We start from the raw sequence: 27,405 nt of genomic DNA, 5'->3' as shown, positions 1-27,405 counted from the left end.
AGCGCTCATTCCGCTTTTTCTTTTCTCTTCTTTTTTGATGAGCCACACTCTGTTTTGTGGTGTGAAAATTAATAATTTACATATAAACCACCTCCTAACTTTTTCAATCATAAGTGATGCTTAAGAAGCAGTTTCGCTCAGCTTGCCCATTGTTTACTTCCGCACTCCGAAACCGGAAATTCAGTGATGTCTGGCTCAGCATATTGCAGACCAGATCGAACAGAACAGTGGCTGTTTCCGAAATCGCCTACTATACTAGCAGTACGTACTGATATGTCCAAAATTCAGTATGTAGTAAGTAGTATGTGAACAAGAGCAAAATCTGCAGTAAGCCAAAACTCCCCGGATGTCTACTGATTCGGGAAAATATCTCAGTGTGCATCGGACCAGTCTGCCTCGCGTACTGTTTCCCATAATGCACAGCGCTCGTTCTGCTTTTTCTTTTTCCTCATTTTTTGATGGGAGGAAATCTGTTTTTGGGTGCTGTGAAAGTTACCAAATTACATATAAACCACTTCCTAACTTTTTAAATCATAAATGGATGCTAAATAAGCATTTTATTTATCGGCTTCGCCGTTGTTTACTTCCACTTTCCGAAACCGGAAATCCAGCGAAGTCTGGCTCAGCATGCTGCATGACAGATCGGACAGAACAGTCATACTACATACTAAATTCAAACGCAGTATGTAGTAGGCAATACCTACTGCCTACTACATTAGTAAGTAGTATGTAGCAGGCCGTTTCGGAAACAGCCAGTCATACTACATGCATACTACATGTATCAGTACGTACTGCTAGTATAGTAGGTGATTTCGGACACAGCCAAAGTGTTTGGACCTTTGAGGTTCTTTAACTTCTTCTTCTTTCTTTCTTTCTTCTTTGAAGTTTATTGGCGGTTGGCAAACCAGCTTATAGGCGCATTACCGCCACCAATTGGACTGGAGTGTGGAATAAGAGATTTTTGGCAGTAGAAATAATTAAATAAAATCAAGCAGACAACCAAACAATCACAGAAAACAAACCAAACAAAAAAAAAACCTAAACTGTTTTAACCAACTACAATCACTTATAAACTTAATAGTAGATGTTCCCTGCTGCTTTCTTTAATAGCCCTGCTAATGAAATGTTATTATGCTTTGACCTCTTTAAAAACTGAAAGAAGTCATTCCTCATGATCCTATATTCTATACATGTTCAACCGTTTCAGGTTGATTACAATGTGCGCATTTCCCAGTTGCCTATTCTGTGTTACGTGCTGAGTTTCCATTTACTTTTATTGCAGTTCCATTAAAACCTCCTGGATGTACGTGAACGCGGCATGACGTACGAGGCAGTGTGAGGACGTGCCATGCGTACATCATGACCCCGCCCCTTTACAACAACCCCCAACCTACAAAGTGACTGCTGCTGAGGGTATTTCAACAGTGTGTGCTGTAACATCTGAATTAGAGTCCACTGGAGATCAAATACAGAGGTTAAATTCACAGTTACTCGACGGTGAGGGTGTATTCGCTCCCCTGACTCTCCTGGTTCAGCCGTAGTTGTCTGTTTAAGTTGAGAGGAGCGTGTGGTGTGACATTCACGTTAATTCATTCATCCACAACAACAATGGCAGCACAGGATTTTAATTTTCTGCTCGCAACGGATTCCTACAAGGTAAGTGAATCCGTCCTTGCCCTTCTCTTGTAGACCTCTCACATCTTTCTTTTCCTTTAATTTAATATGTTCACCTTATTTTCGACATATTTTCAAGGACGTTATCTCACGTCAACCGTCAGAACTCCAGTTCTCCGGTAACGTTCGATGATGCGTTTAAGGTCTGAATGTTTTCACTGGAGAAACCGAAAGTAGAGCAATGTGTGTTTAACCTTGTCTCTTTCTGAATGAACCCTACAGTTAGTTAACACAGGACGAGCTGGGGGCTCATGCAAGGTAGAGTCCACGGAGTCCTAGCAGCACACTAACTAAAGTTGAATCCACGGATCCTTATCTCAGGAGATATGAGAGGGGACAGGGTTTGGCATCAGGGAGCAGTTCTGCTGAGTCAAAGTTGAAGCTTAAGTTTCGATATTACAAAACCAAAACTGTTCAACACAGACTGCTTTCTACTTTTTACTGTCAGGGGAAATAAAGGCAGAACACTTTCCATTCATGTAATTCAACAACTTACAATCCAGCCGATTTCTGACACTTATGTTTGTTGTTTTGATCAATTTTTGCTCCTTTTTATATTTTTTGTTTATTCTCAAGATGAGAAAGGTTTACATATTAACCCTCCTGTTACCTTCAAATTTAGTCACATATTTTTGACCCCAGCAATTTAACCCACCAGAAACTGATTGTTACCAAGGTTTATGTGTCAGGTTTCTTTGTTGACTACCTAAATATAATTTTAAATAAAATATATTTCAAGCATAAAAACAATTTAAAGCATTTAGAAGGACTTTATTTGTAAAACAGAACATCAAACTGCTTCGAGTCTGTCTTGCTCTCGTCGGCCCTGCCTTGTTTCTATGTTATCAAAACGTATGACACAGGACTGATCACTGAATGTCTTTAGAGACATGGTGAGGGAAATATTATATCTCAATATAAAGGTTGGCGGTTCGATCCCAGCTTTTGTTCCAGGTATGGTTACGTTATGTTAGAGCTCTAAAGCAGAGGGAGGCTTTTTTAGATTATAAAGATGTATGTTATCGTGACCTCAATATCATCCAAAACAACCAAAACAAATATGTATAAAATGTTGATATTTCTTATGTTTCACACAGCTAAAACAGCCTGGGGTCAAATTGACCCCAAGGAACACAGATGCGTAGATTTTCTTTATTCCATGTTTACACAGTTGTGTCCATTAATTTAGGAAAATTCATGAAATGGGAAGCCAAAACAATGATATTTAACATTCATTTAGAAACATTAAACACTGAATGGGGTCCAATTGCCCCCAAGGATAATAGGAGGGTTAAATGTATTTCAATGTCATCTCTGATATTTCCACTTTTGACCTGTTCCTGATATTGCAACTCAACTCTTGACAAGTTTTCTCTTGTGTGTGGCCCTTGTATTAAATCAGTCAATCAATCAAACAATCAATCAGTGTTTATTTGTAAATAGATTTTCATACAATGACACTGTAACACAAAGTGCTGTATATAAAAACAAAGTAAAATAGATTAATTACAAATATTTAAAAATAGGAAAAGAAAGACCCACCCACCCTAATCCCAACCCCAGTCCCTACCTCAAACCCAAGAACATGATATATGTAATAATAATAACTAATAATAATGATAATGTAATTATAATAAAATAAATACAAAATAGGTTCCTGAATGAACTGAGAAAATGCTGTCATGATATATTAATGAAGAATTTAAAGGTGCAGTGTGTAAATAGCAGATCACACTTAGTATGTTTAAATTAGGGTGTAATGACTTATAAAGACAAACTAGGTGGAGAATGTTATTGCATCCGGGATGAATGAAGCCGTACGCCTCCTTTGCCGCCTTCAAATGGAACTCGTAAAGTGAGACAGTCGTGTGAATGAGTGGCTTGGCGTTCAAGTGGTAACACCGTTATTAGGCAACGGCAACATGAAGGTCAAAAGTTCAATCATTGTCCTCCTTGCTTTATGAGTGGAAATGCTAATTTTACTATTTTTCATGTGCTGAAATGCCGTATGGAGGAACAAGAAACTCCTCTTGGTCCCGTACGTGTCTAATCACACTGTACAAGCTGCGCTCTCACTAACGTTAGCTAATTTCACTCCTGTAACTACAGACCTTATCAGTTACATAATCACGTGGTGTGTTTGCATGAAACTGGAGTCTAATAGACTCTATGGGCTCCCCCATTTCTGTTGACTTCATGCCTTCAGAAAACTTTGTCTCACAATGTCGTGAATACGTTAAGAGGAGGCCATTTCTCGTGAACACGGTAAACAAAACCCCGTTTTAAGGCACCACTTGTATTTTTAGTGAGCTGCCATTCGAACTGCACGAAGCAGAAAATCCAGTGTTTTCTTGTGCATAAAATCATTTGTTTTGATAAAAGTTTTCCACTGGTAACACCTGTTAGATATACGATCATATATGATGATACTGATCATTCATCACAGCAGCTGCTTGTCCTCAGAGGACACCATCACCAACAAGAGGGGTGAGTATAGGGAGCATTTCAGTCTAAATATGTCCATTTCTACGTACTGTACCTTTTAAGTTTTTAATATTTGAAATGACCCCGAACATTTCAGCTTTATTCTAGACATTTCTTAACTGTTAATTTATGACTTTTACTTCAATTGGCAAAATTCCTTTTACCTTTTCAGTTACACCGCCCATTACTCTTCCTTAATAACTCACAAACAAGACTGATTTGGAAATCATGTGGTGCAAAGTTTCAGTCCAGCACAGTTTGGCTTTACATGTTGACTACATGTGAACATAAATGTCTGTTTAAGCCAAAGGAAACAGAACCTGTGTGTCATGCTTGTTGGCGGTCTGCCCTGCTCCTGTGGCTTCCTTAGTATCCGTGGGCTTTCACATTTAAGGCAGATTAAGACTTGCCTGATCAGGTGTGGCAGTGAAATCATCATGTTGTAAAATAATAAAACCATTCACCCTTTATACTGAGTTACAGTTTACCCCCTGCACGGAGAGGAGACCTTAGATAACAGGGTGTAGAGTTAAAGGTACCTGAAGTATCCAAGAGGGAACATTTGAATCCTAGCTTAAAGTATAGAGCAAGTCACAGTGATTCATTGCTTTGTAATGCACATTCATGTGTACACACCTCCTTGTGCTATTTGTAGTGGTTTCTAAGTATCAGAGAGCCCAACCTTTCATTGTGTCAAGCTTTCAGTTTCATTTCAGGCAAAGCGTAACTTAAATCCAGTTGTGAGTCAGAGCGCTGCTCAGGAAAGCTGAGTTAAATGTCAGATGTCACTGTTAGATGTCATTCAAAGGTTTTTACTGCAGCCAAATGGCAAAGGTCTGGATGATCCATCCGGCTCCAACCACCCCCTAAAAACAGGTCCAAAGCAGCAGCACGGCCAAGGGGAGTCCTCCAATGTGTCTGTCATCACAATCACATAATAGAAAGTGATTTTGTTCTTTGTGATGAGCTCATCTGAAAGTCCACGCAGGGATTACAGCTTTACAGACAGCATGATTTTTAAAAGTAAATATTGTCTTACAATAACACGACTTATTACAAGTTTCCTTCCCATGTAAAAACAGTTTGATGTAACCTTTTATTTCTGAAGGGTTTTTCATCGAGGGTATCAGGCATTCACATTGAAACAAGGAAAGCTTTCAAAGAGAAGTCATGCAGTGACTCCTTTGTAAATATCAGAGTGAGTCTGGTTCCACCCTCACACCTGACAGCCCTGGATGTCCCTGAAGTCACCACATGTGATGCATTAAGCCAGAGCTTTCCATTACTCCCCACGGGTCCTTGCTCATATCAACTTCTCCCCCAAGCAAATCAATGTGCAGACATTATTAGTGTTCAGAATAAAGGAGCATGTCATGCTAACGCTCGGTCAGTGTGATCAATGAGTTTAATTACCGAGAACAGAAGAGACCTGCTATGTTTGTAAAAGCGTCTTGAGATAACGTTTTTTGTGATTTGGTGCTATAGTAATAAAGATTGATTGATTAATTGATAGAGAAACTCCTTGTTTCAGGCCAGGCTCTTTACATCCATTACATATTATTCAATCTGTTAGCTTTGTCTGACATGTCTCTCACATAGACTGTGACGTAGTATTCGTGACGTCACCCATCTGTTTCTGAAGCGCTATTTTGAAGCCAATCGAGCGGGAGCCATATTGGAAATGCTGAACTTAATCTAACTGCTGTCGAGCTAGTGTGAGGTAAAGAGGCGGGCTTTGAGCCTCCTCGCCAACAGCTACAGTGTTCCCGCCTGTCAATCAAGTCAGTCATGTCCTTAAATGGGCAAAACTCGCAATTTTAATATCTTCGAAATTGCGGGGTTATGAAAAAATTCATCCCCCGTTAGTGTGTGCTGAGACCGAAATGAGCTCTTCAGACGGAAGCTGTTTTTTGAACCAGACTGTAAACATGTTTATTTCTGCTGTAAAGATTGTCTTCTTTAAATTGGTGTGTATGTGGTTTCCGATACTTCCAGATCCAGCCTCAAGCAGACACTTGAGGAACTGCAGTTTTTAACACTTCCTGAATTGGCTTCAACTCTCGCAGCCTGACTTTTCATCCACACTGAGCAACAAGTATATAAGATATTAGACACCCTCATCACCCTCAGCCAAACGAGAGCAGGTGAAGAGATGGAGCAGTTTCCTTTCAGTCTGAATGCTCGACCTTTGACCTTCTGACATGCATGACTGTCATATGTTTGGTTTCTTTACTTACAGCAGTGATGATGCTGGTTATGACGCAGTCTGCCCTGAGTGTTCCTCAGCCGTGTGTTTTGTTTTCTGCTGTAAGTCTTGGTTGCGTAACTGGTGTAATCATTAACCACTGGATCCTGTGAGCACGCACAGCACCCTGAACTTTGGCACTTACTTTAAAGTTTATGAGTAATTTGCTGAGGTTTGATACGTCCTTGTGCCTTAGCTCTTATCACGTCACTACATCCTGGATTTGTTCTTTTTACAGCGTGCTAATACCACAACCACGCTGGTATTTGCACACGCCAATTCTCTTTTCTTACATGGAGTGTTCAGGGTCCCCTTTTACTAGGTATGGCTTAGGTGCAATGATATTAGGAAAGATTAGAGCCTGGGAATGTCATAACAGAGGTCCCCAAGTTCATGAATCCGACAACAACATGGACGTTGTCTGGGACACATACGAGGACTGATAACTGAAGTTGCAAAATGTTGAGTTACGTGATAGGAGCTGCAGTTTTTAAATTTGATAATCCGTTAATCATCACGATAAATCAGTGTTTCATTTAAATTTAAAGGCAGATTTTTGGTTGAAGACAGTTTGTTTGTGTCTGGATTTAGTTTTCTGATTAACTTCTTGAATCCATCTTTTTTGACAGTGCTAACAGGAAGCAGGTCTTTTGTGTAAAATGAGATTTTTGTGAAGTTTTAGTTTGTAAATTCTTATTTTCCACAGGTTGAGGTTATTTCCATAATTTGATTTAAATGTACAACAAACATATATCAAATGATGTACTGTGTGTCAGTTTATAGAGTAATGTTTTGAGTTGTGCACTCCCCTTTTAAGATTACTAAGGGTTACAGGAAGAGTGATGTTGTTTCCTAGAGTGTAGTGAACGCATCACGGTTATTCAGTGCTCAGTTGTACTCAAGCAGCAACCTCCGGTCTCAAAATATGAAGCCCATGCGGAAGTGTTATGAACTGCAGTTCATCGAGAATCCTCTTGATGCTGGCTGCAGAAACACCAGAAACCACATACACACCCATTCAAAAAAGACAATCTTTGCAGCATTAATAAACATGTTTACTGTCTGGTTCAAAAAACGGCTTGGCTCTTCGTAGCTAATCTCTCTATCGGCACACACTGTACGAGGGGTGAATTTTTTTCTAACTCGACAGTTCAGAAGATATTAAGATTATGAGTTTTTGCCCAAATAAGGACATGATTGACTTGACTCCCGGATGGGAACGCATAGCTGTTGGCTAGGAGGCTCAAACTCCGCCCCTTTACGTCACACTCTGCCTGGTTGAGTTCTGCATTTCCAACATGGCTGCCGCCGCCGATTGGCTTCAAAACAACACTCAGGAACAGATGGGTGACGTCACGGATACTACGTCCATATTTTATGCAGTCTATGGTTGTACTACAGTCATTAAACGTCTCTGAAATGCACAGCAGAAGTTGTTTCTGTGCTCTTCCTTTACCCACATCCTGAAGGTATATTTAATGAAGATTATTAAGTTAAACCGAGCTCAGAACGCTTAATTACACTCACCTGTTAGCCTTCAGCTGCAAATTATGTTCAATGACAGCGGACGTAAATGATCGGATGAGAGGATCAACTCAAGTGCTGATCACCGATCAATTAAAAAAACGTCCAGATCGTCTTCGCTCAGATAGTTGAGATCCAGATCGGGACATCCCTAATATGCATGTTAGGTAAAACTTAAGGTTTGTCACACTTCTGTCTCCTGATTCAAGGATAATTCAAAAAGCAGAGGCCCTTTTCATTTCACATTGTCTTTGTCAACCACATATTCCTCCCTTTATCATCTTCCTCTGTGCCATCTGACTTTGCAGTTCCCACCAAATAAACACCAACGGATTTGAGAGAAGTATTGCAATGTGCCTGACACACGTTTATTTCAGGGTGATGAGAGAATGTGATATAAGGTGCAGTGCTTCTTCTCCCTCAAGTATCTCTGCTGCTTTTTATTTGATGAAGAAGAGCGATACTCTGAATATCTTTCAGAAGGCTCGTTTAAAAACTAAACCTTATGACTTCCACATGGCCCGAAGACTCCTAATGAGCTAGTTGGTTTCCTCAGTCCAAACATAACCCAGCCCTAAGGTTTGCTGTTTGTGAGTCACTGTAGAGATGGTAATAAGCAGTAGATGTATGTGCTCTCTTAGCTCGCTTTGAGAGGCAGCAGATGAGTCACGCTGTGGTGGTCTGAGGCCTCTGATGAAGAGTTTATACTGCTCTTTGAAGCCTAATATTACGCTTGATTTATTAAGTATTTTATCATGTTTACGGAGAACAGAAGATGTTAAATGTTGGTTACATTGGTCACCGTTGTAAATCAGTGAATGATCAGTTTTGTTGCAGCAGGTGGAGCAAAGGCAGGAGTTGGTCTGGGCCTGCTCTTCTTGTTGTCGGAGGCACACCTCATTCTGATCTCACCTGAGTGACCTTTGAACATGAAGCGGTTCCCACAACATAATTACCATCTGTTACTGTTTGCCAAGTCTCAACAGTTCATGTCAGATGATTATGATTGCTATCATATCTGCTGTAGTCATTGGATACGCTGAGTAACATATCAGAGGTTGTTCATCTCAACGCGTCTTTTGTCAACATATTTTTAACTTAGTCTGATATTCCCCTTGAAGTTCTCACTTTAAGTTCTTAACAATGAGTGGATTGTCAACAACAGTAAGCACTAGCTGTAGTGTACTGTGGTACGAGCTAAGACCTTGTTTAGACCTGGTAATAACATCCGTCCTGCGTGATCCCATCACGTGTGGACAGCACTGAAGCTCGAACGTTCTATGCATCAACATTCGTCTCTGAATGTGTCCCCAATGACAACCTGTGGTCAGATCTCACTTTACTGCATCATATGCAAATAAACACAGAGCCCCATTCACCTTTGTTAGACTGAAATGGAATATTATAAGATGAGAACATGCAGTGATGCAGAGAGGGAGAGACGCACACGTGACTGAGCGGCAGAGAGGGGAAGGTGATTAAAGACCTGATGCTCCTACAAAATAAGAAAACTCTCTCTACAGTAGGGATGGGCCAAAAAACTATTCGATAATCATTGGCTTCTATTCGACTGGCAGTGTCAGCATCTCTCTCGATCTTTATGTCGGTGTTTCTGTGCCGCAGCGTGGCGTGTATGTTTGCTTTTTACATCCATGCTCAGTCTGGAAATGGGTCGTTGACAAATAAGCCTCAAAAAAGTTTTTTTTTAAGTATTTCCAGAATGGTTGCAATGCATATTTTTGTGTCTGGAATAATGTGTTCAAACAAGGCTTGTTTTAGCACATTACATTTTTTTTAAGTGTTTAAATATATATATATGTATATTTTTACCCTTTTCATAACATGAACACCCAAAAAATGGCAGGTGGCGCAACCAGATATTTGTCAAAATATATGTACTTACCCATCATTTTATTTTAACTGAAAGTTTTAGGAAGTATCCCTTAGAGTGGTTACAGTGCTTTACACATTTGTATTTTGTGAGTATATTTTTTATTTACGATATATTAGGATTTTTGCATTCTATTGGCCAGGTATAAAATATAATTTTATAGTTTTAGGTTGGTTGTACCACCTGACATGGAAAGTGTTACCGTCCACCTATAAGTTGATAAAAGCTTTTCTATTATTATTTAAGAGACATCTACAAACCTTTTAACTCAGCCATGACAATTATTTGGGTCCTCTGAATTATTTCGTATTTTGAAGTCCATTATAACTACTTACTTTTAAAATAAAAGGTCCATGAGTACAGTGGTGCCACCCTGACATTTCAGAACATGCAAAGTGCTGGACAAAAGTTTTTAAATAACCTTAGGTGCCTTTTAAACTATTGATATTCATGAAATGATGTTTATTTCAAAGCTCTTATATGTAAAATCATGCCATGGTGTTTTAATTTGAATTTATTATTATTAAAATACATTTTTTATAGTGCTTTAAATCAGTTCACTTGCTCGGATGGTTGCACCACCTGACATTTTCAGGGTTTGAGATACTTCAAAATAAAAATAAATCTCAATATTTGAATGTACTGAAATTGTATTCAAAATAAGCAGGTTTTATAGAATCAATTGATGTATGTCTTAAAAATAACAAATTATTTTAAAAGAAAATAATGGATTCGGACACAAAAATATGCACGTCATGTCAATGATCCAGATATGTGTGTAGTAGTGTGAGATTCAGAAACAGAAAATCGCTGCAACTGTTTTTTAATTATTAGCAAACAGCTTTAAGACGCTCTATATCCACCGTCTGGCGGGAATACTGTATTACAACCAGGTACCAGTAACAACAATGAAAAATTTTACTTTTAAGAAGAGAAAATATTCGCAGTAACTCTTCAATTTTTACTAGGTGAGCGAATATTTGAATATTCGGTAACAATTGCCCATCCCTACTTTACAGTGAAGAAAACATACAGTAAGATTCACGGATTATTATAAACTTGTGTTACTCGGCTCTCTTACTGATCTTCCAGCTGTGTAAGATGCTTGATTCTGATTGGTCTAAACCCCTTGACTACGGTTATTAACTTTCCCTAACATGAGCAACATGTCAAATCAATCCATGGTAAAGAGTTCCGTCACATTTTGCTTCTGCTTGACACCACAGACCGTAAGGGGAAGTAAAACTGTTAGCTTCCTTTGGCATCAAAACTAGGATTACAAAATTCTGTGAATTTTCAAAGTTGGAAACTTTCCATTGGAATTAACAGGAATAAACCAGGAATTAACAGGAATAAACCAGGAATTTACTAAATTGAAGGTTGGCTCTTGGGGAAAATATATTTTAGCATAATCCTGACTAAAACAACCAGATTTCCTGCAAGTACAGTTGAATATTTTTGCTATTCCTCAATCACATGCACATAGCACACTGCTTACTGCAAGGCTATTGAAACCATGCCCCATACATGCACTAAAAGAATTGATTGTTCAATAAAATATTTAACACTTGATAAAGTTCTACTTACAAATAAATCTGTTTTAATTGTATTATTTTGGATGGATGTCTGCTTATAACAAAACACATATTTATGCTGGGATATGATACCTTTCCATTAAATTACCCTCAATTCCCAGTTGATTCCCATGGAAAGTTTCCAATTTGGAATATTTCCCAAATTCTCCAGCTCAACTTCCCATGGAAATTTACCGGAAACTGTCCACCCCTTTGAAACCGTTTGCATTATTCTAAACTCGTATTACCCGGCTCTCTCACTGATCTCCCGGCTGAGTAAGATGCTTAATTCTGATTGGTCAAAACCACTTGACAACGGTTATTAACTTCCACTAACATGAGCAACACCAGAGCCAAACTGATCACACGTCATGTCAAATAAATCCACGGAAAGGAGTTCCAGCACATTCTGCTTCTGCTTGTTAACACCATAGAACGTAAGGTGAGGTAAAACCGTTAGCTTCCGTTAGCATCAAAACAATGTGGCTAAAAAACTAGCTTCAGTTAGCATGTTAAATTGGCAGGATATGGACATTTTCTTATTGGATCCCGTCCGGCAGTATTAGCAACAAGCGGAGCAGGTGAGAGAAACTTTAGGTTAGGTCTCACCCTGTCTGGATTCTATTTGCCATAACCACCTGCTAACCAGCCATACATTATCCCTTACATATGAATCACTTTCTGGTCACATCTCCGGACTTTATCATCAACAACATGTAGAATTGTGGATCATACAGTAAAGCAAGCCGTGCATGGAAACACAGGGTAGACCCCGTCTCAATGAAGAAACATTGACATCAAATATTTAGTATTTCTGTGCGTCTGTTACTCCATGTGTGCCGAGAGAGTCCTTAATGTTTCCCATGACTGTTCACACTGCCGGACCAACATGGACAAACATGTCTCCGTCCACCTCCTTACGTGGCCTGAGTGATTGGATCTGGATCTGTCCTCAGGATGCATCGACCTGAAGTTAAGGCCGTTCACGTTTGATCACGCATGGTGGATGTTGAAGCCAGAATCACTAAGGCTGGAGTGTTTTCTCACTTATTGAAACCCTCTACCCCCTTTACCTTAGCATAGCATTATGTTACTCTCAGTACCTGCATACATGTGTTGACTAAGCTCTAAGCTTGTTCGTACTTTAAAGTTTAATACTCTTATAACTTCTTGCTAAAGCCCATGCTCTGAAAAAGTACTCTTTATCTTTACTCCCTCCAGAAGAGTCAACCTTTTTCTCGAGGTTCAAAGTTTGGTGACTAAATAAAATCTGATTCTTCACTCCTGAAGTTTGAGGATTTAAAATAAGAGGCAGGATGAGGCAGAAGAATGTGGACTGAATTCCTCTGACAGATTTCTCCTCCAGCGACTGGCTGGTTGTTGCTGTTGATTATTCAATTACTGCTACAGGAGCACAAAGAGGGACTTGTGCTTTAAGCTGTCATCATCCCTTCCCACATGGATCCAGGAAACATGTTTACTGTACACACAAGCATCACGTTGAGACGGTCCTCTGGTTTTTCAGCTTATCATGAGTGTGCTTACCGGGGTTTTATTTCATGCTGTACAAACAAATACAAATCTGCCTGAAGTGGGGAGATTACAGATTGATGAACAAACAGTACCCACACTAAAAGAGATTGTCCTCTTTTTATTGGGACATGTGGAAATGAAAGCTGGTTAATCATTCACTAAGACTTTGTACACTGACTTCTGTTTCTTGTGTTTCAGATCACACACTACAAACAGTACCCTCCGAATATCAGCAAAATCTACTCCTACTTCGAATGCAGACGCAAGAAAGGCTCCCAGTTCAATGAAGTGGTGTTCTTCGGTCTGCAGTACCTGATGAAGAAGTATCTCACAGGTACATTCACATCTCCTCTGAGCCAAGAAATAAACACAATCTGTGCTTATTCTCACGCCTAGAAGAAACCAGGGACTACTTTTAAACTAGGTGTTTAAACTTAAAGTGTTTAGTGAATCCAGCAGCATAGCATTGTAGTGACTTGCTGTGTTCCCTAAAGGCCAGGTGGTCACAGAGGAGAAGATTCAGGAGGCCAAGCTCTTCTACCAGATGCATTTCAAACAGTCCGTGTTCGATGAAGAGGGCTGGAGGAAAGTCCTGGAGGTGAGCATGTTCACTTTAATTCTGTCTAGATGGATTCACAGAGTGAGAGAGGAATTCATGATCAGCTAATCTTGTGACAGATTCATGATGGCCGTCTACCCGTCCGGATCAAAGCCATCCCCGAGGGAAGGATCATACCGAGAGGAAACGTGCTCTTCACTGTGGAAAACACTGATCCCAACTTCTACTGGCTCACCAACTACATCGAGGTAAAGGATTTTAAACACTAAGAAACAATCAGACTAAAAGTAAAGAGAAGTTTGACTGTGTGAATTATTTATATACAATTTATTTGATCAAAGCACAAAAAAAACACACCCTCCTCTGGATGCGTTTTGTGCCTGGGTTCATATTTTCACCTAAAGAAGCGTGCAGCCCAGTTACTTTTAACGCCCTCCAAGAAGACTTGACTTTATTCACTCTGATGGATGAAACCAGCCATGTTCTGTTTTAGCTGATGAGCATCTTTCTGTTTATTGTATTTAAGTCTGAAATTTCCATGGTTGCACGAGCCCGGTAGTCACGTAATTTGCTGTGATTTAAGAGTAAAAAATAAACCAAAGGAACTAAATGGTCCCTGATGCCCCATTGTTGTCTGCGTTTCGACAGAGGGCTGAATTCCCGAAATGATTATGCAAATCAAGCCAGTGACGTATGGGGAGAAAAAAAGAAGTAATTGCACTAAACCATCAAACCAGTAGAGGGCAGTAAAACAAAGACAAATGCCATTTATCAAAGATGACACCATAGAAGGAGGCGGACAACAGTTAGCCTGTTAGCATTTAGGAGACTGAGCTCATGCTGTTTCACATTGTGCTGTATTGCGGATAGATTCACTGACTAAATGTGGAAACTCTCAGCCGTTTGTGACTTCATGAGTCTTTGCATTAACTTTTAATATGATTGCATATTAATATGATATGATTGTCTTTGCTGTTTGTCTTAAAAGCAACCCCGGTATTTTCCTATATGATCAATGTTTGTATCAGCTATATAAAAACGATAATAAAATCTCTCAAAATATCTTAGTTTGTATAAAACTGGAAAAAATATTTTCACTCGTAGGCCGCCATTGTTCTTTGCGTCGCAATGATGTTTGGGTAGTGACGTCATTTGGTTGCAACAGACTGTTTTCTTCATGCGTGTCAGCTGAAGCATGTGATTCCTGGGTGCTCTGTGAAGGCTCTGATGAACTTATGTTATATTCCGGATCAGACTGTACAGTGGCTGACTGCCCTCGCTGAAAAAGTCATCGTCTGAGAGGAAAAGATCCAGAGACTGGCTGTCCTCCTGAAACTGTTTTTTCAGCTCATTTTCACAATTAGCAGCATAAACGTGGTCTTGAGTAATAAGTTGGTGCGCATCAGCTGGTCACCTTACCGCTGCATCAGATGTGTGTTTTTCCGTCTGAGTTGCGACATCACTCTTATTTGGAGAACAATGTACACTTACGGACTGCTGTGTTGACTGATCGGGGGAGTCGTCGTCAGCTTCCTCCGTGATCGTGGTAGTGGTCGTGGTCGGAATCGTTCCCGATGGTTCGCCATCAGAGGCTACATCTGCAGGTGCGGGATGTTGACATCCCCGCAGGAGCACATCCAGCGTCTCCTGCCTATGGCGTTTCCTCGAGTGGACCTCACTCTTTTCCCGAGGGCGTTTTGTCTGTTTATGAACGAAAACTGACGGCACAGCATTTGGCTTCAGTCTCCGTTTATAACTAGCAGCACCTGTGAGCTCTTTCGCCAGCGTGGGTCGGCTAAATGCATCAAATGCATCTGGAGTGAAGTGGCAAGAACATAGCCGCGGGTCCTTCGGAAGTTGTGTACGTCCACAAGCAATTTCCCACTCCTTTCTTCTCTTTTTGTCTCTTGGAAAGCTGTATAGACTTACACCAGTCCCCTTGTTTCCCTCCGACTGGAAATTACACCCAAACGCAGCACAGTGTGTCATTTTTATGGTTTTCGCATTCCTGAAAGCCAGCGAGTAAACACGGCGAAAACCAGAGGCTCGGCAAGACGCAACCATTACACGTCATCAACCCAGCTTGCATTGCGCTAGTAAAACAATGGCTGCACCCCTAGGTTAGAATATGTTATAAATTTCGCTCTTTAAAGAAATAACAATTATTCATGTCTATTTAACAAAGCATTCTAGTATGAGACAAACATTAAAGCAGATTTATGCCTATTAGTCCCCACAGTCGGGGTTCCTTTTAACAAACCGTGTGACTTCTAAAATAAAATGTTTGAATAAGCTTATTAGTCAGACAACATATTCCTTAGTAGCGCCATCAAAGAATAAACAGCACAGTGTTTTTCAGAAGTTGCAACTGGTCAGTGTTTCTGTTGGGAGTTCTTTTACAGGTTTACACAATCTAAGATATTTGCCTTTAGATTTAGAGATCATAGTGGCTGCTCTTTTGAATCAGAAAAAGAAAAAAAAAAAGCCTTCAAATAATATTTTCGCTAAATTCTGTTATAACATAACTACAATGTAAACATGAACAAGAACATTGTTTTTGGCTGCTTATGCCTGTTGTTACCCTGCTGTAGCTTTAAAGTAACCTCTTCACATTTTCACAAAACAATAAAAACCAATGCAAAAACTAACACTCCTCTTCTTCTGCATCTTTCTTTGTTGTTTCTGTAGACGATGCTGGTCCAGATGTGGTATCCCATTACCGTAGCCACCATATCCAGGGAGTTCAAGAAGATCCTAGCCAAGCACCTGAAGGCCACGTCAGGGAGCCTGGAGGGCCTGGACCTGAAGCTGCACGACTTCGGCTACAGAGGCGTCTCCTCACAGGAGGTGGGGAGCACTTTTATTCCCTCTTAAAGTTTAATGAAAAACACGCACCGAGGCTGAGGCAGCAGCACTAATGGAGCTCTGCAGCCTCGTCACTGCTTTTGATGTTGTGCTGCATCTGAAAATGCTATGTTTGAAATACTAAAGATTATTGAATCACCTCTATCCCGAGAAGTTCATGAAACTGTTTTCACTGAAGATCTGAAAGCAGCTAATCCTCCTCTTGTGATGTCTCTTTTGTACATTTGGCAGAGTCCTGCTGGTGTTATCACATTATTATATGATGTTTAACATAAACTGATTAGATGCTTAAAGGTTGATTTCTGAGTTTTATAAGAGTCAGAGGAATTAGCAGTTTAATACAGTTCTCAGAAGCTCGGGGATAGCTCCATTATTTCTAAATCACAAAGCTTTAATAAAGCGTGCTGTTTTATTGATCACATAGTGTGGTGACATCAACACAGGTTACATAATCCCACAACAAATTAGAACCAGTGCTCATTTCGTTAACGAGAATAATGACGATAAATGTTTGTCAACGACTCATTTTTTTCATGACGAAAACGAGACCATGACGAGCTAAACTGCATCACTGATAATAAAAACTCTGACGAACGTATGTTTTGATTTTTTTTTACGAGACGAAAACATTAGTGGCTGTCCACCGGACATTCCAAATCCATGTTTCCCCTTGCTGTGCGTCTAATTTTTAAAGATAAAAGTGATGCACCCCTGTGACAGGCTGAGTTATTATTTAAGGGGCGCAGTGTTAGCTTGGTCTCTACCTGCAGCAGGAGTGCTGTGTGAACCAGCTCTTCCCTCCTCCACACATCTGTCTCATCTTCATTGAGGATTTTTACCTCTGGTGTACGTTAGTGACCAAGACACAACTGGGGAACGTCTGTTTAATCTTTGATGTTTTTGCTGTTATTACCGTAAAAAGCTCTGTGTCTACAGCTTGATTTATTCCAGTTTGGTGATACATCAGACACATTTAGTAAGTTTTGATCAATTCCTTGGCATCAAAGATGCAGATGCATTTCAGAGTGCCATGAACAGACTGTCTGTCCAGTGCGCCTGTCACTGCAGGTGCATTCAAGGACCGTTGTAAATGTGCAATAAAGCTCTTTCATGGCATTTTTCTGTAAATCAATAGAATCAAAATACAGTTACAGGGACAGGCTGAATTATTTAACTTAAGATATTACACAAGCAAAAGTGTTGAAAGAGGGAAATGTTGACAATTTTAACACTTGGAAATACCCTGTTACCAATATCTGAACACTGATTAGAAACAAATGCAAACATTCTGTAAATAACACCAGCTGACGTGTATTCAAAGAGGTATTTCTACTTCTGTGTGGCGGTGACATCACTGTCTTACCCGTCAGTTGATGATCGGGACGTCCCTGAATGTGCAGACACAAGAGCAAGAGTTCACCTGACAGTGACACACATACAGATGATCTCTAATGACTCAACATAACCAACCACAATTAAACTGAAATGGAAACTTGGACTAAAGGAAAGTGAAACAAGTGGAGCAGTCTCTTGTTTCAAGGACACTGTGTATATTTATTGTCATGTGACTTGAAGGAAACACACATTTCCATTCTCTCACAGGTCTGATTCTCTCAAAGTGAGCTCTCACAGGTCTGACTTTTAAGACAATTAAAGTGTTGTTTTGATCATATTTAAACAAAGCAGCGTTGGCAGCTCCTAGATCGTAAAGAAAGGCCGTTATTAAAGTAGACTGGGAGCCAGGTCCAAACCTCAGGATGTTTTTTACTACCTTTTTTTCACTAGTATTTCCAGTTAGCCTATACCATGGGCCATCCAAAGATGATAATGAGCACTCTCAACTCTGAGCCGTTTGGTCATGAGGGGCCAAAAAACCCCTTTTTTGAAAAATGCTCCTGGCATGATAATGTAAATATAGAAAACAAGGTGTTAAAATTGCATTCTTTGATATCCAAGTATGAAATTTGGCATAGAGTATCCTGACACATAGGGTAAAGTGGCAAAATAAGAATCTGTGGCTTACTGATTTTAGATTTTAAATTATCACCCACAAAATACACAAAAAGACTATAAAAATAACATCTGTTGGATGAAATCTCATACGAAATGCTCACTTTTGAGCATTATACGGTCAATGTCACTGCCTCATTTGTATTTAAAAAACTGCCCAACTTTGTAAGCTTCAATTAGAGCTCTAGATGACCTCTGCATCTTAAATATTACACTTCCTATGGCCATAAATACTTCACCATACCCCAAGTCGGAGATCAATCTGTGTGTGGGACTTTGCAGTGGAGTTTCATTGCATAAAGAAACACATCGCTAACACTCATTCTTCAGCCTGAACAGAAAGCAGTGAATCATGATTGTCAATCGCTCCTCTCACTGGTAACTGAACGCCTCATTATCAGCTCAGCTCGGCTCTGATGGCTGTCAGAGGAAGCCAAATGTTTCAATCATTAGTAAAGACGCTTCAGAAAATGTTTGCTGACAGAAGTTCTTCACAAATAATGATCTTCACTGGATTGATAACAATCCTGTAAGTCAGTTAGGAGACAGAGAAAACCACACCAGGCGAATGTTGAGTAACAGGAAAACAACATAGTTGTCTTTGACCCAGTGGGAAGGACTCCAAGATGATTTTCTCTGCCATCTGTGATCATAAAGAGTTTTGTATGCAGCGTAATGTAAGTCATCTCCTCCTTGTCAGGAAAGACCATGTTTGTTTTGTTTTCCAGACATGTTTCAGATCATAGTACCAGACCGGTGGTTGTGGATTTAGAAACATAGCCTGTGTCTGCTTTTGAACTGAACTCTGAGAAAGTGTTTGCAAAGTGACTCAAGATTTCCTCTGTGTGCTCTGCAGTCTGCAGCTTTAGGTGGAGCGGCTCACCTGGTTAATTTCTGCAGCACAGACACGGTGGCCGGGCTGCTGATGGCTCAGCGGTACTACAACTGTCCGATGGCCGGCTTCTCCATCCCGGCAGCAGAGCACAGGTATCAAACACAGCGCACACACCTCTACATGCCTTAAACTGCTGCTGCAGGGTGGATGTCCGAGGAAGTGAATGTCCTTTTTGTACCTTGTCCATGGCAGAGGCTCTAGCTTAGTGCTTGTATCTTCACACATTATAACCTATATTAATAACAGTTATCTCTTTCCTGCGCGTCGTGCAGTACCATCATCTCCTGGGGACGGAACCGGGAGAAGGAGGCGTTCGAGCGAGTCCTGGACCAGTTCACCTCAGGACCGGTGTCGGTGGTCAGCGACAGCTACGACATCTTCAACGCCTGCAAGCACATCTGGGGGAACAAGCTGAAGGAGCGAGTCATGGAGCGCAGCCAGGACTCATATCTGGTCATCAGACCGGACTCTGGAGACCCGGCAGAGACTCTTATTGAGGTAAACAACAGGGCTGGATTAGTCTGGATCTTACACACAGTAACCTGATATCATCCTTTACTTCTTAGATTTACAACTTCTGTGGGTTTCAAATATAAACATTATATACCTTTCCACATTATTTACTCTTTTGCTTTAAGTCACTTTTTTTTTCTCTCTTTCATCAGTTTAGTTAAACTTTAGACTTTTTTCATGCTGAATGTTTTGTTTCGCACCTTTTAAAGCACTAAACTGTAGGCACTACATGTGAACAGCTGTCCTGTACACTCAGTAAACATGTGAGTGAGTGCACAGACTCCCAAAACTGCATCTTACTCCCACTATTACTGACACTTTTGGTAACCTCCCCCGCAAAGCCTGATCACATGCACTACTTCTGTGAAATAAAAAAAAACATAATGTGGTCTCATATTTGGTTCAGCTATCAGGAAGGTGTTTTAAGTTTAAAGCATGTTTGGATGGGAATCAGCTGACTGAAGGTGTTGCGCACAGCGGAGACGCTCAGCTGGGGTCTGCAGCTGATTGACAGGTCTTCACAAGCGCTTTTTTTCTCTGACGCCTGACTGATTCTGACCCGGTTCCACTCCCAGCTGACGCCATGTTCACATGCTTATTTTTCTCAATAAGAACAAATAGACAGAAAACTGGACCCCGTGAGTCTAAAATATGTTCCTGTTCAGTTCCCTTGTTGAAACCTGAGCCTTCACTTTTATGACTGTATGTCCGCGGAGATCATGAGCCTCCTCCACACGTTGATATTCAGTTTGTTTAACATTTTGAACACCTCAATATGATCTGTAGCTATTCAATACTGTCAGTTATATACATTGTGTCATGAAGGAAAATTTGATTTAGGGGAAAAAACGTAGCAGGCATTGTTTTTGACATGAAAACGTTTACGTCTTTTTTTTAATGATTAATCGATAATTGATCGTTAACATTTCCAAATATCAATCACAGAAAATACATGAAATTTACATCCCTACTGCAAACATTTGATTAAAGCCTTTAGCCCTTATTGATAATTACTCATCTTAAGTCAGTGATTGTAAACAGCTGGTCCTGGAGTTCCTCTGTCATGAATCTCCTGTAAAAGACGTTTTGAAACTGTTTCTCCTTCATGACTCTTTGTTGAATTATTTACTATCAAATGATTTCATGTTAGTTAACTAAGATTGTAAAAGCCTCACACTTCTCTTCTTGGTCGCTACACGTCTGATCCTGAATCATTTATTTGTCACGTGTAGGTCATCAAGATTTTGGAGGGTTGTTTTGACTGCTCTCGGAACTCGATGGGGTACAAGGTGCTGCCGTCTTACCTGCGGATCATTCAAGGAGACGGCATTGACCTCCGATCGGTAGATGAGGTGAGAAGATGTTAAACTTCCTTACATCATTATTTAACACGGAGCATTTATGTTACCCTCTGTTGCAGATTAAATGTCCCTATACACTGTCTGTCATTAACACAGCAGCTCCAGGGATATTTAGAATCTTCATGTTTAAGTAGGACAGTGGTGATGTGACAAAAGACAAACTACACCAACTTTCACAGGGATTTCAGAACAAATGTGCATTGTCAGGAGAGTTTGAACATTCCATATGTATCCATAGATCCTTAAGAAGCTGAGTGATGAAGGTTGGAGTGCGGAGAACGTCTTCTTTGGCTGTGGCAGCGCTCTGCTCCAGAAACTCAACAGAGACACGCTCAGCTGTGCCTTCAAGTGCAGCTACGTGGAGAACAACGGCAAAGGGGTGAGTGGAGGGACTCTGACTTCATGTGAAGTCAGATACTTTACTTTTATGGGAGATTTTTAAATTCAGTTTAACAACGTCTCTGATTGTGAATACATTATTGTTAATGAGTAGAACCTGCTGAGTGATATAACCAAACCCTTCATAGACTGAATGAAGGCTGCAAGCTTGAGTGATGCTTTTGCAGCTCTAACTTATTACACAGAGGGAGGGGAGGATTGATTAAACACACTAAATAGATAAGAAGACCAAACGTGCTTTTTGTAGGACACAGATAACACATGCTTTACAGCGTCCTGTTTCAGCGTGCTTATGAGCATTTAAAGCAGATCATTTCACTCATTTTGCTTGTTTGTGTTTTTTCAGATGGACGTGTACAAGCAGCCGGTGACCGACCCATCCAAGGGGTCAAAGAGAGGTCGGTTATCACTCAGGAGAAACTCTGATGGCTTATTGGAGACGATAGAGAGAGGCGCTGGCAAACCTGAGGAGGTAAGAACCTACATTTTAAAGCGATAGCTTGTTACTTGTAAGTATACATATCACTTTCTGCACTTTTTCTTTAACTCCCATTTAACTGCCTCTTTGCCCTCCATGTTTAAATCTACTATAACCATCCTATTGTGTGTGATTGAAAATTGATCAGTGTGCGCTCTCCGTTCCTTAGGACCTGCTGGTGACCGTGTTTGAGAACGGCAGCCTGGTGAAGGATTACTCCCTGGAGGAGATCAGGAAGAATGCTCGGCTGACGGATGACGAGTTGAACCCCGTCCTGCACAACCACGACCAGGAGCTGCTGCACAATCACATCATCAATGGCGTTCATTAGAAGGAGCACAAAATGTCTCACAATGCAAACGATACGTCAGTGTTTAACACGGGTAACCTGGGACGAGGACTGCAGAGGTTCTTAAAAAGGCAAAGGCAGAGCACTGAACCAGAGTGGAAAACTGTCTCTTATAGCAGTCTCCACCAAGCACCACCACCCACACATCATCCTGAGGAGATTCATTCATCTTCATTTTTCACTAACACTCAGCCAGCAAACTGTCATGACCAACTCTAAGGATCAGGGTCAAAGATGATACTCTAGAGAAGGACTTAAAGAGTGTGACACTGCGGTATTTATTAAACTACAATATGTAAAGACAGCTGCTGATATGCTGCAGCCAAAATTAGATTTATTTATAGTGCCTCAATTAAAGAAGACAAACAGCATTTAAGACAACACATATATTAACAGCCACAGACATGAGTAGAAACAGTGTTATCAGTTTGAGTAACAGTGTTACATCATCAGGTGAGGGTTACATTTAGTGTTTGATAATATTTCATTAAAGAAGTGTTGGCTTCATAAATCTAGTCCTTAAGTTTGTTCAGTAGATAAATTAAACTATCCCAACGCCGACCAGTCATGCATAATAAAGTTTGTGGTTCAGTTTTATTACAGTTTGGACTAAAACATAAATATAAAAATTTAAAGCCATACCCTGTGCTTCAGTTTTATACACAGCTTTTATAATCTAACAGTAAGCACAGATGAGAAGCGCTCTGTATTTGAAGGGTGCTGCCAGGAGTGGACACAGGCCCGTATTGATAACACCACACAGCTCGTGTCCACGTCCGAACCTGCTTTTCATCCGTGCAAGTTATTATTAACTTTTGATAAAGTCAAACATCACGTACACCTAAACATAATTATGTAATCACATTGAGTTACAGATCTAATATACATAAATAGATCAGCACATAAGCATTATATTACAAAGCATATCGCCCACAGCAATGATATATATATTGAGCTCTAACACAGACTTTCTTTTGTTATCTTCGTTTCCTGTTGAATCAGTTCTTCCCCAAACTCTGGTGCTTCTATATTAATATGCAGTAAAGGCACATTGCACTACACTGCCGTCTGTTTGTGTATCATCTGTCAATTTTATGCTAAACGAGAGCACAATGAGTCAGTTAAGATTCTGTAATGCAGAAGCGATGCCATACAACTCTCTCATCTGAAGAAGTGACAACGTTTAGGAACACCTCATGTGCTTTTAGATAAATCAGATGCCTTCTAGGTCATAAGATTGAAATATTATAATTCTAAACACAATGATGTGTTGATATTCATTCAATTAACAAAATGTTTAACTGCAATTTAATGGATATTTCATCAAGATTTACTTCAAGCTCCTGAGAGGAGATTTCAGCTGGCTATGAAAGAAAAATTGAATGTTGATGACCTTCAAAAGCAAACAAGACCTGCGGGGAAAAGAGGATTATTTCTTTCTTGTTAGTTTTGATGCTTGAATCTGCTGCAGGGAAGATGATAGGTGGAGTGATTAGCAGCATTCTGCAGAGACCTTTTAATAAGAGATAAGAGATGCTACTTAACCAGAGGGGGCGCCAAAATTCACACAACCTGAAAGTTCCTCACAGGTGCTTTAATTTGATGTATATGCACTGCTAGATTCTAAATGTGTCGGTGTTAGATGTTCCATCTATATGTAGAATATTACACATAGATAGTGGAAACTAAGACGTAGAGTGAATCATTTTGTTGAAGGTCAAGTTTGATCGTCTGAGAATTTGTGGATTGATTTTGTATCTTTATGCACAAATAACTCCTCAACCCGCCTCGTCTACTTCAGCTTGAAGAATTGAATTTCCCAGAATGCCTTTCAACAACCTCTACACCTCTATTGAGACTGATGTAGCGCATGCACATGGCCAACCTGATTGCCAACCTTATACATAATGTATGATATTCTGAAATGTATCTGTTTTGTTTTGTTCTGGGATTTCAGCGATAGAGAAAATACTGCCGATTCAACAGCAATGTGCCAGTTTGTCCATCACAATAAATGCAAATGATGACAAAAGTGCTGATTAATGCAAACACCAGCCAGTTGTTTTTAGGGTTTGAATAAATAAATAGATGCCGGCTGCTTTCAGATTGATTGTGAGGAGAATACGTAAATACTAAGCTTTATTTTTATGCATCAAGCGAATAACTCCAAAACCACTGCTGCTGTCGTCTGGCTCTTCTTTTAGTTTGTGAATGTTCTCATGCTCATTCTTCTGTTAACACGTCCACCCAATGTTTGAAATATTCAGAAACAATGTTCACTTTAAACAGCTGAGTGTTCAGCTTCAGCCTGTATGCTTCATCATTGTGTTGATGAGCAGATCTCACAGATTAGGATTAAATTGCTGATGCAGTTTGTCACCATCATCTGACCCCACGTGGTCTGTGTTCTGAACAGTCCTGGCATGAATCATGTATGTAAGTATATTTTTGTAAATATTATTTTGGAAATGATTTGTTTCTGACTGATCTGTATCTTTTAAATGTTCCATAGTTTGATTTTGTTCATTTTAAAAACAAATCTTTTGTAAGATTAAAAAATACCTTTAACCCTTTCAAACTGACGTGAGTTATTCTTATAAGATTAGACCTTTTAAAGAAGCTGAAGTTGATTCCCTGAAGTGACCGTAAAGAACTTAAACTGTGTTTTCTTGTAGTTTGAAATGCAGGACAAACAATAGTTTTCACCCTCTGTGCAACAAGTTTATTTTAGTAGTCCCTTTTTGTCTTCTTTATTTTTTAAGTTATATTTTTGAGCATTTTCACCTTTAATGGATAGGACAGCTGAAGAGAGAAGTAATGTGAGGAGCAGAGAGTGGGGGAAGTCCTGCAGCAAATGGTTGAGGCTGAAATCGATGAATGAAATGAAATTCAGTTGTTGCAGCAACCCAGACATAAGTACAATCAAGAAGAAGTTTAAATTAGTAAAATAAAATAAGTGACAGGTTGACCTGATGAGATCATGGTTTGGTTATGACAGATGAGCTGCCCTCCTCTGCTGACCTCTCCAGTGCCGGAAGTCAGAAAGGTAAAGCGGTGGCTCGATTTTTGGCTATTCTAATGTTGAAACAACTTTTGGAGTTTTTCAAGTTGCTCTTTCCTTTAAATTATGAACTCCATTAGATCTTTTAAAAATTCATTTTCTGATCAAAGTGTTACTTTTTAGGCATTCAGTGGGTCAGGTGTGTTTTTTTTTTTACACTTATACTTTTACTACACTTATACTTCATACAAAATATATATACAGTATATCAAAAAAGGCACAAACGGAAAGGTTGCTTTTTTATACAACTAATCCCAGTAAGGTTTCCAGTGCCCTAAATGTTCAAACTAAACCTCTAAACAAGTCTATCTACAGGTAAATCAAGTCCCAGCAGGCACCTCGGATTACAACTCCCATCCCAACTACCGTGGAAGCATTTGATAATCGTAGATGTGTGTGTGTTTGTGTGTTTGTATGTTTGTGTGTGTGTGTGTGTGTGTGTGTGTGTGTGTGTGTCTGTGTGTCTGTGTGTCTGTGTGTCTGTGTGTGTCTGTGTGCACAGAGAGTATGAGGGGATCTATGAGTTCACCGTCATTTCTACAACAGAGGTTTGGTGTATCATTAATCAATACAGGCTCCACAAGTGAACAACATGGTTTTGTATTAAGCTACTGATAAAAGCAGGTTTATAAGATCTGAGGGGTATACTACGAAGCCGGATTTGCGGTTATCGAGGTAACTTCAGGGTTAACTCTGGATTTTCAGTACTACGAAGGTGTTTCCCGTCTTACCAGGGTAGATAACCATGGTTACTCATGCTGAACTCCTAACCTGCTCCGGAGCAGGTTATGGTCAGGATCAGAGAAAACTCCACCCACTAACCAATCAGCCCGCTCCATCACGGAGCTCTGTGGGCTGATCGCGAGGGGAGGGGGGAGAATAGACCGGCAGGACACTTTGTCTACCTGTAGGATTATATATTATATAAAATACTGATGACAGTTATTGTTTATCTTTCCTTACATCATATATAAACAGTCTGAAGTCAGATTATTCAGATTAAATCGTTTTACTGCATTAAATATAAAACTGCTCGGTTTTATCACTTTGAATCATGTTCTCATTTTTATTAGTCCTTTAACCACAGCGCTCAGTTTGATACCGTCAGGGCTGCAGCTGAAATATTACGCCTAAAACTGTCACACACGAGACAAGATGAAATCAGAGAGAGAGAGATCACTGTCAGGAAATAAACAGAATTATTATTATTATAGTCAGATATCTATCTGCACTAAGATGGGAAATAAAACGTCATTAGATAATTCACTCTGTGTTTTTGTATTATCCCTCAGTTCTTCCTTCATGTTTCAAACTCATCTGTGTTGAAGTTAATCTGGATTATGAGTTTAACTTCTTCATATTTTTCTAATATCAGTGCAGTGTTTGAAATTCATTTCGATGTGCTGACGACAGACTGTCCGTGTCTGTGATTGGTCACATGTTGCCTTCTCCGCCCCGTTCATGTGAACGCGCTCAGGGTAATTCTGGATTGACTCATCATGTTGATAACCAGCTTCGTGTGACAGATTAGCGCGACCTCCTCTGTCAAGTTCAGTGAAGCCGGATCAGGAGAAGATATCTAGGATATGCTGAACTCGCTTCGTAGTATACCCCTCAGGTAGTAGAGTAAATTAAAGCTGCACTTTTTAATTAGGCCACAAGAGGGAAGCAGCAAACAAAGCTTGAGTTTGTGCAGAAACAGGATAAAACACACTACAGTCCTCAAGGCAGTATTTTCCAGTCAATATGTAGGCGATTGTATGAAAAAATATATAAAAATCTAAATCATGTTAAGTGCTCACTTCTGTTAGTGAGTTTTTTTTTCTGACCTCTCCCATTTGACATACAGTGATCTGTTAAATGGTATCGTCACTGACCTTCCTGATTCCTGATTTTTCTCAGAGCTGCTGAGTGTAACAGGACTGTGCTGTTACTGATTTTTTACACCTGCAACTGATCATCTGCTTAAAAAGCTCAACACTAACCCAAG

At 40.0% G+C, this 27,405-nt stretch overlaps 1 protein-coding gene across 1 annotated transcript; it reads left to right on the top strand.

The window, feature by feature from the left end:
* Window positions 1-1,354: 1,354 nt before the first annotated feature.
* nampt2 (nicotinamide phosphoribosyltransferase 2) lies at window positions 1,355-24,932 on the top strand. Its single transcript, XM_034690859.1, has 11 exons — window positions 1,355-1,656; window positions 13,124-13,259; window positions 13,420-13,523; window positions 13,604-13,732; window positions 16,173-16,331; window positions 19,216-19,346; window positions 19,527-19,752; window positions 21,000-21,119; window positions 21,367-21,507; window positions 21,874-21,999; window positions 22,175-24,932. Exons 1-11 carry the CDS (start codon window positions 1,609-1,611, stop codon window positions 22,334-22,336), a joined length of 1,482 nt encoding a protein of 493 aa, XP_034546750.1. The 5' UTR covers window positions 1,355-1,608; the 3' UTR covers window positions 22,337-24,932.
* The last annotated feature ends 2,473 nt before the right edge of the window (window positions 24,933-27,405 follow it).

This window comes from Notolabrus celidotus, chromosome 1, assembly GCF_009762535.1.
Source record: "Notolabrus celidotus isolate fNotCel1 chromosome 1, fNotCel1.pri, whole genome shotgun sequence".
Lineage (NCBI taxonomy): Eukaryota > Metazoa > Chordata > Actinopteri > Labriformes > Labridae > Notolabrus > Notolabrus celidotus.
This window is presented reverse-complemented; position numbering and strand designations above follow the sequence as displayed.

Excerpts from the sequence above, each read along its gene's own strand:
- nampt2 (XM_034690859.1), top strand. The coding sequence starts at position 1,609 with ATGGCAGCACAGGATTTTAATTTTCTGCTCGCAACGGATTCCTACAAG. Across the intron at positions 16,332-19,215 it reads GAGGCGTCTCCTCACAGGAG|TCTGCAGCTTTAGGTGGAGC; the intron begins GTGGGGAGCACT and ends TGTGCTCTGCAG. Across the intron at positions 21,120-21,366 it reads ACCTCCGATCGGTAGATGAG|ATCCTTAAGAAGCTGAGTGA; the intron begins GTGAGAAGATGT and ends ATGTATCCATAG.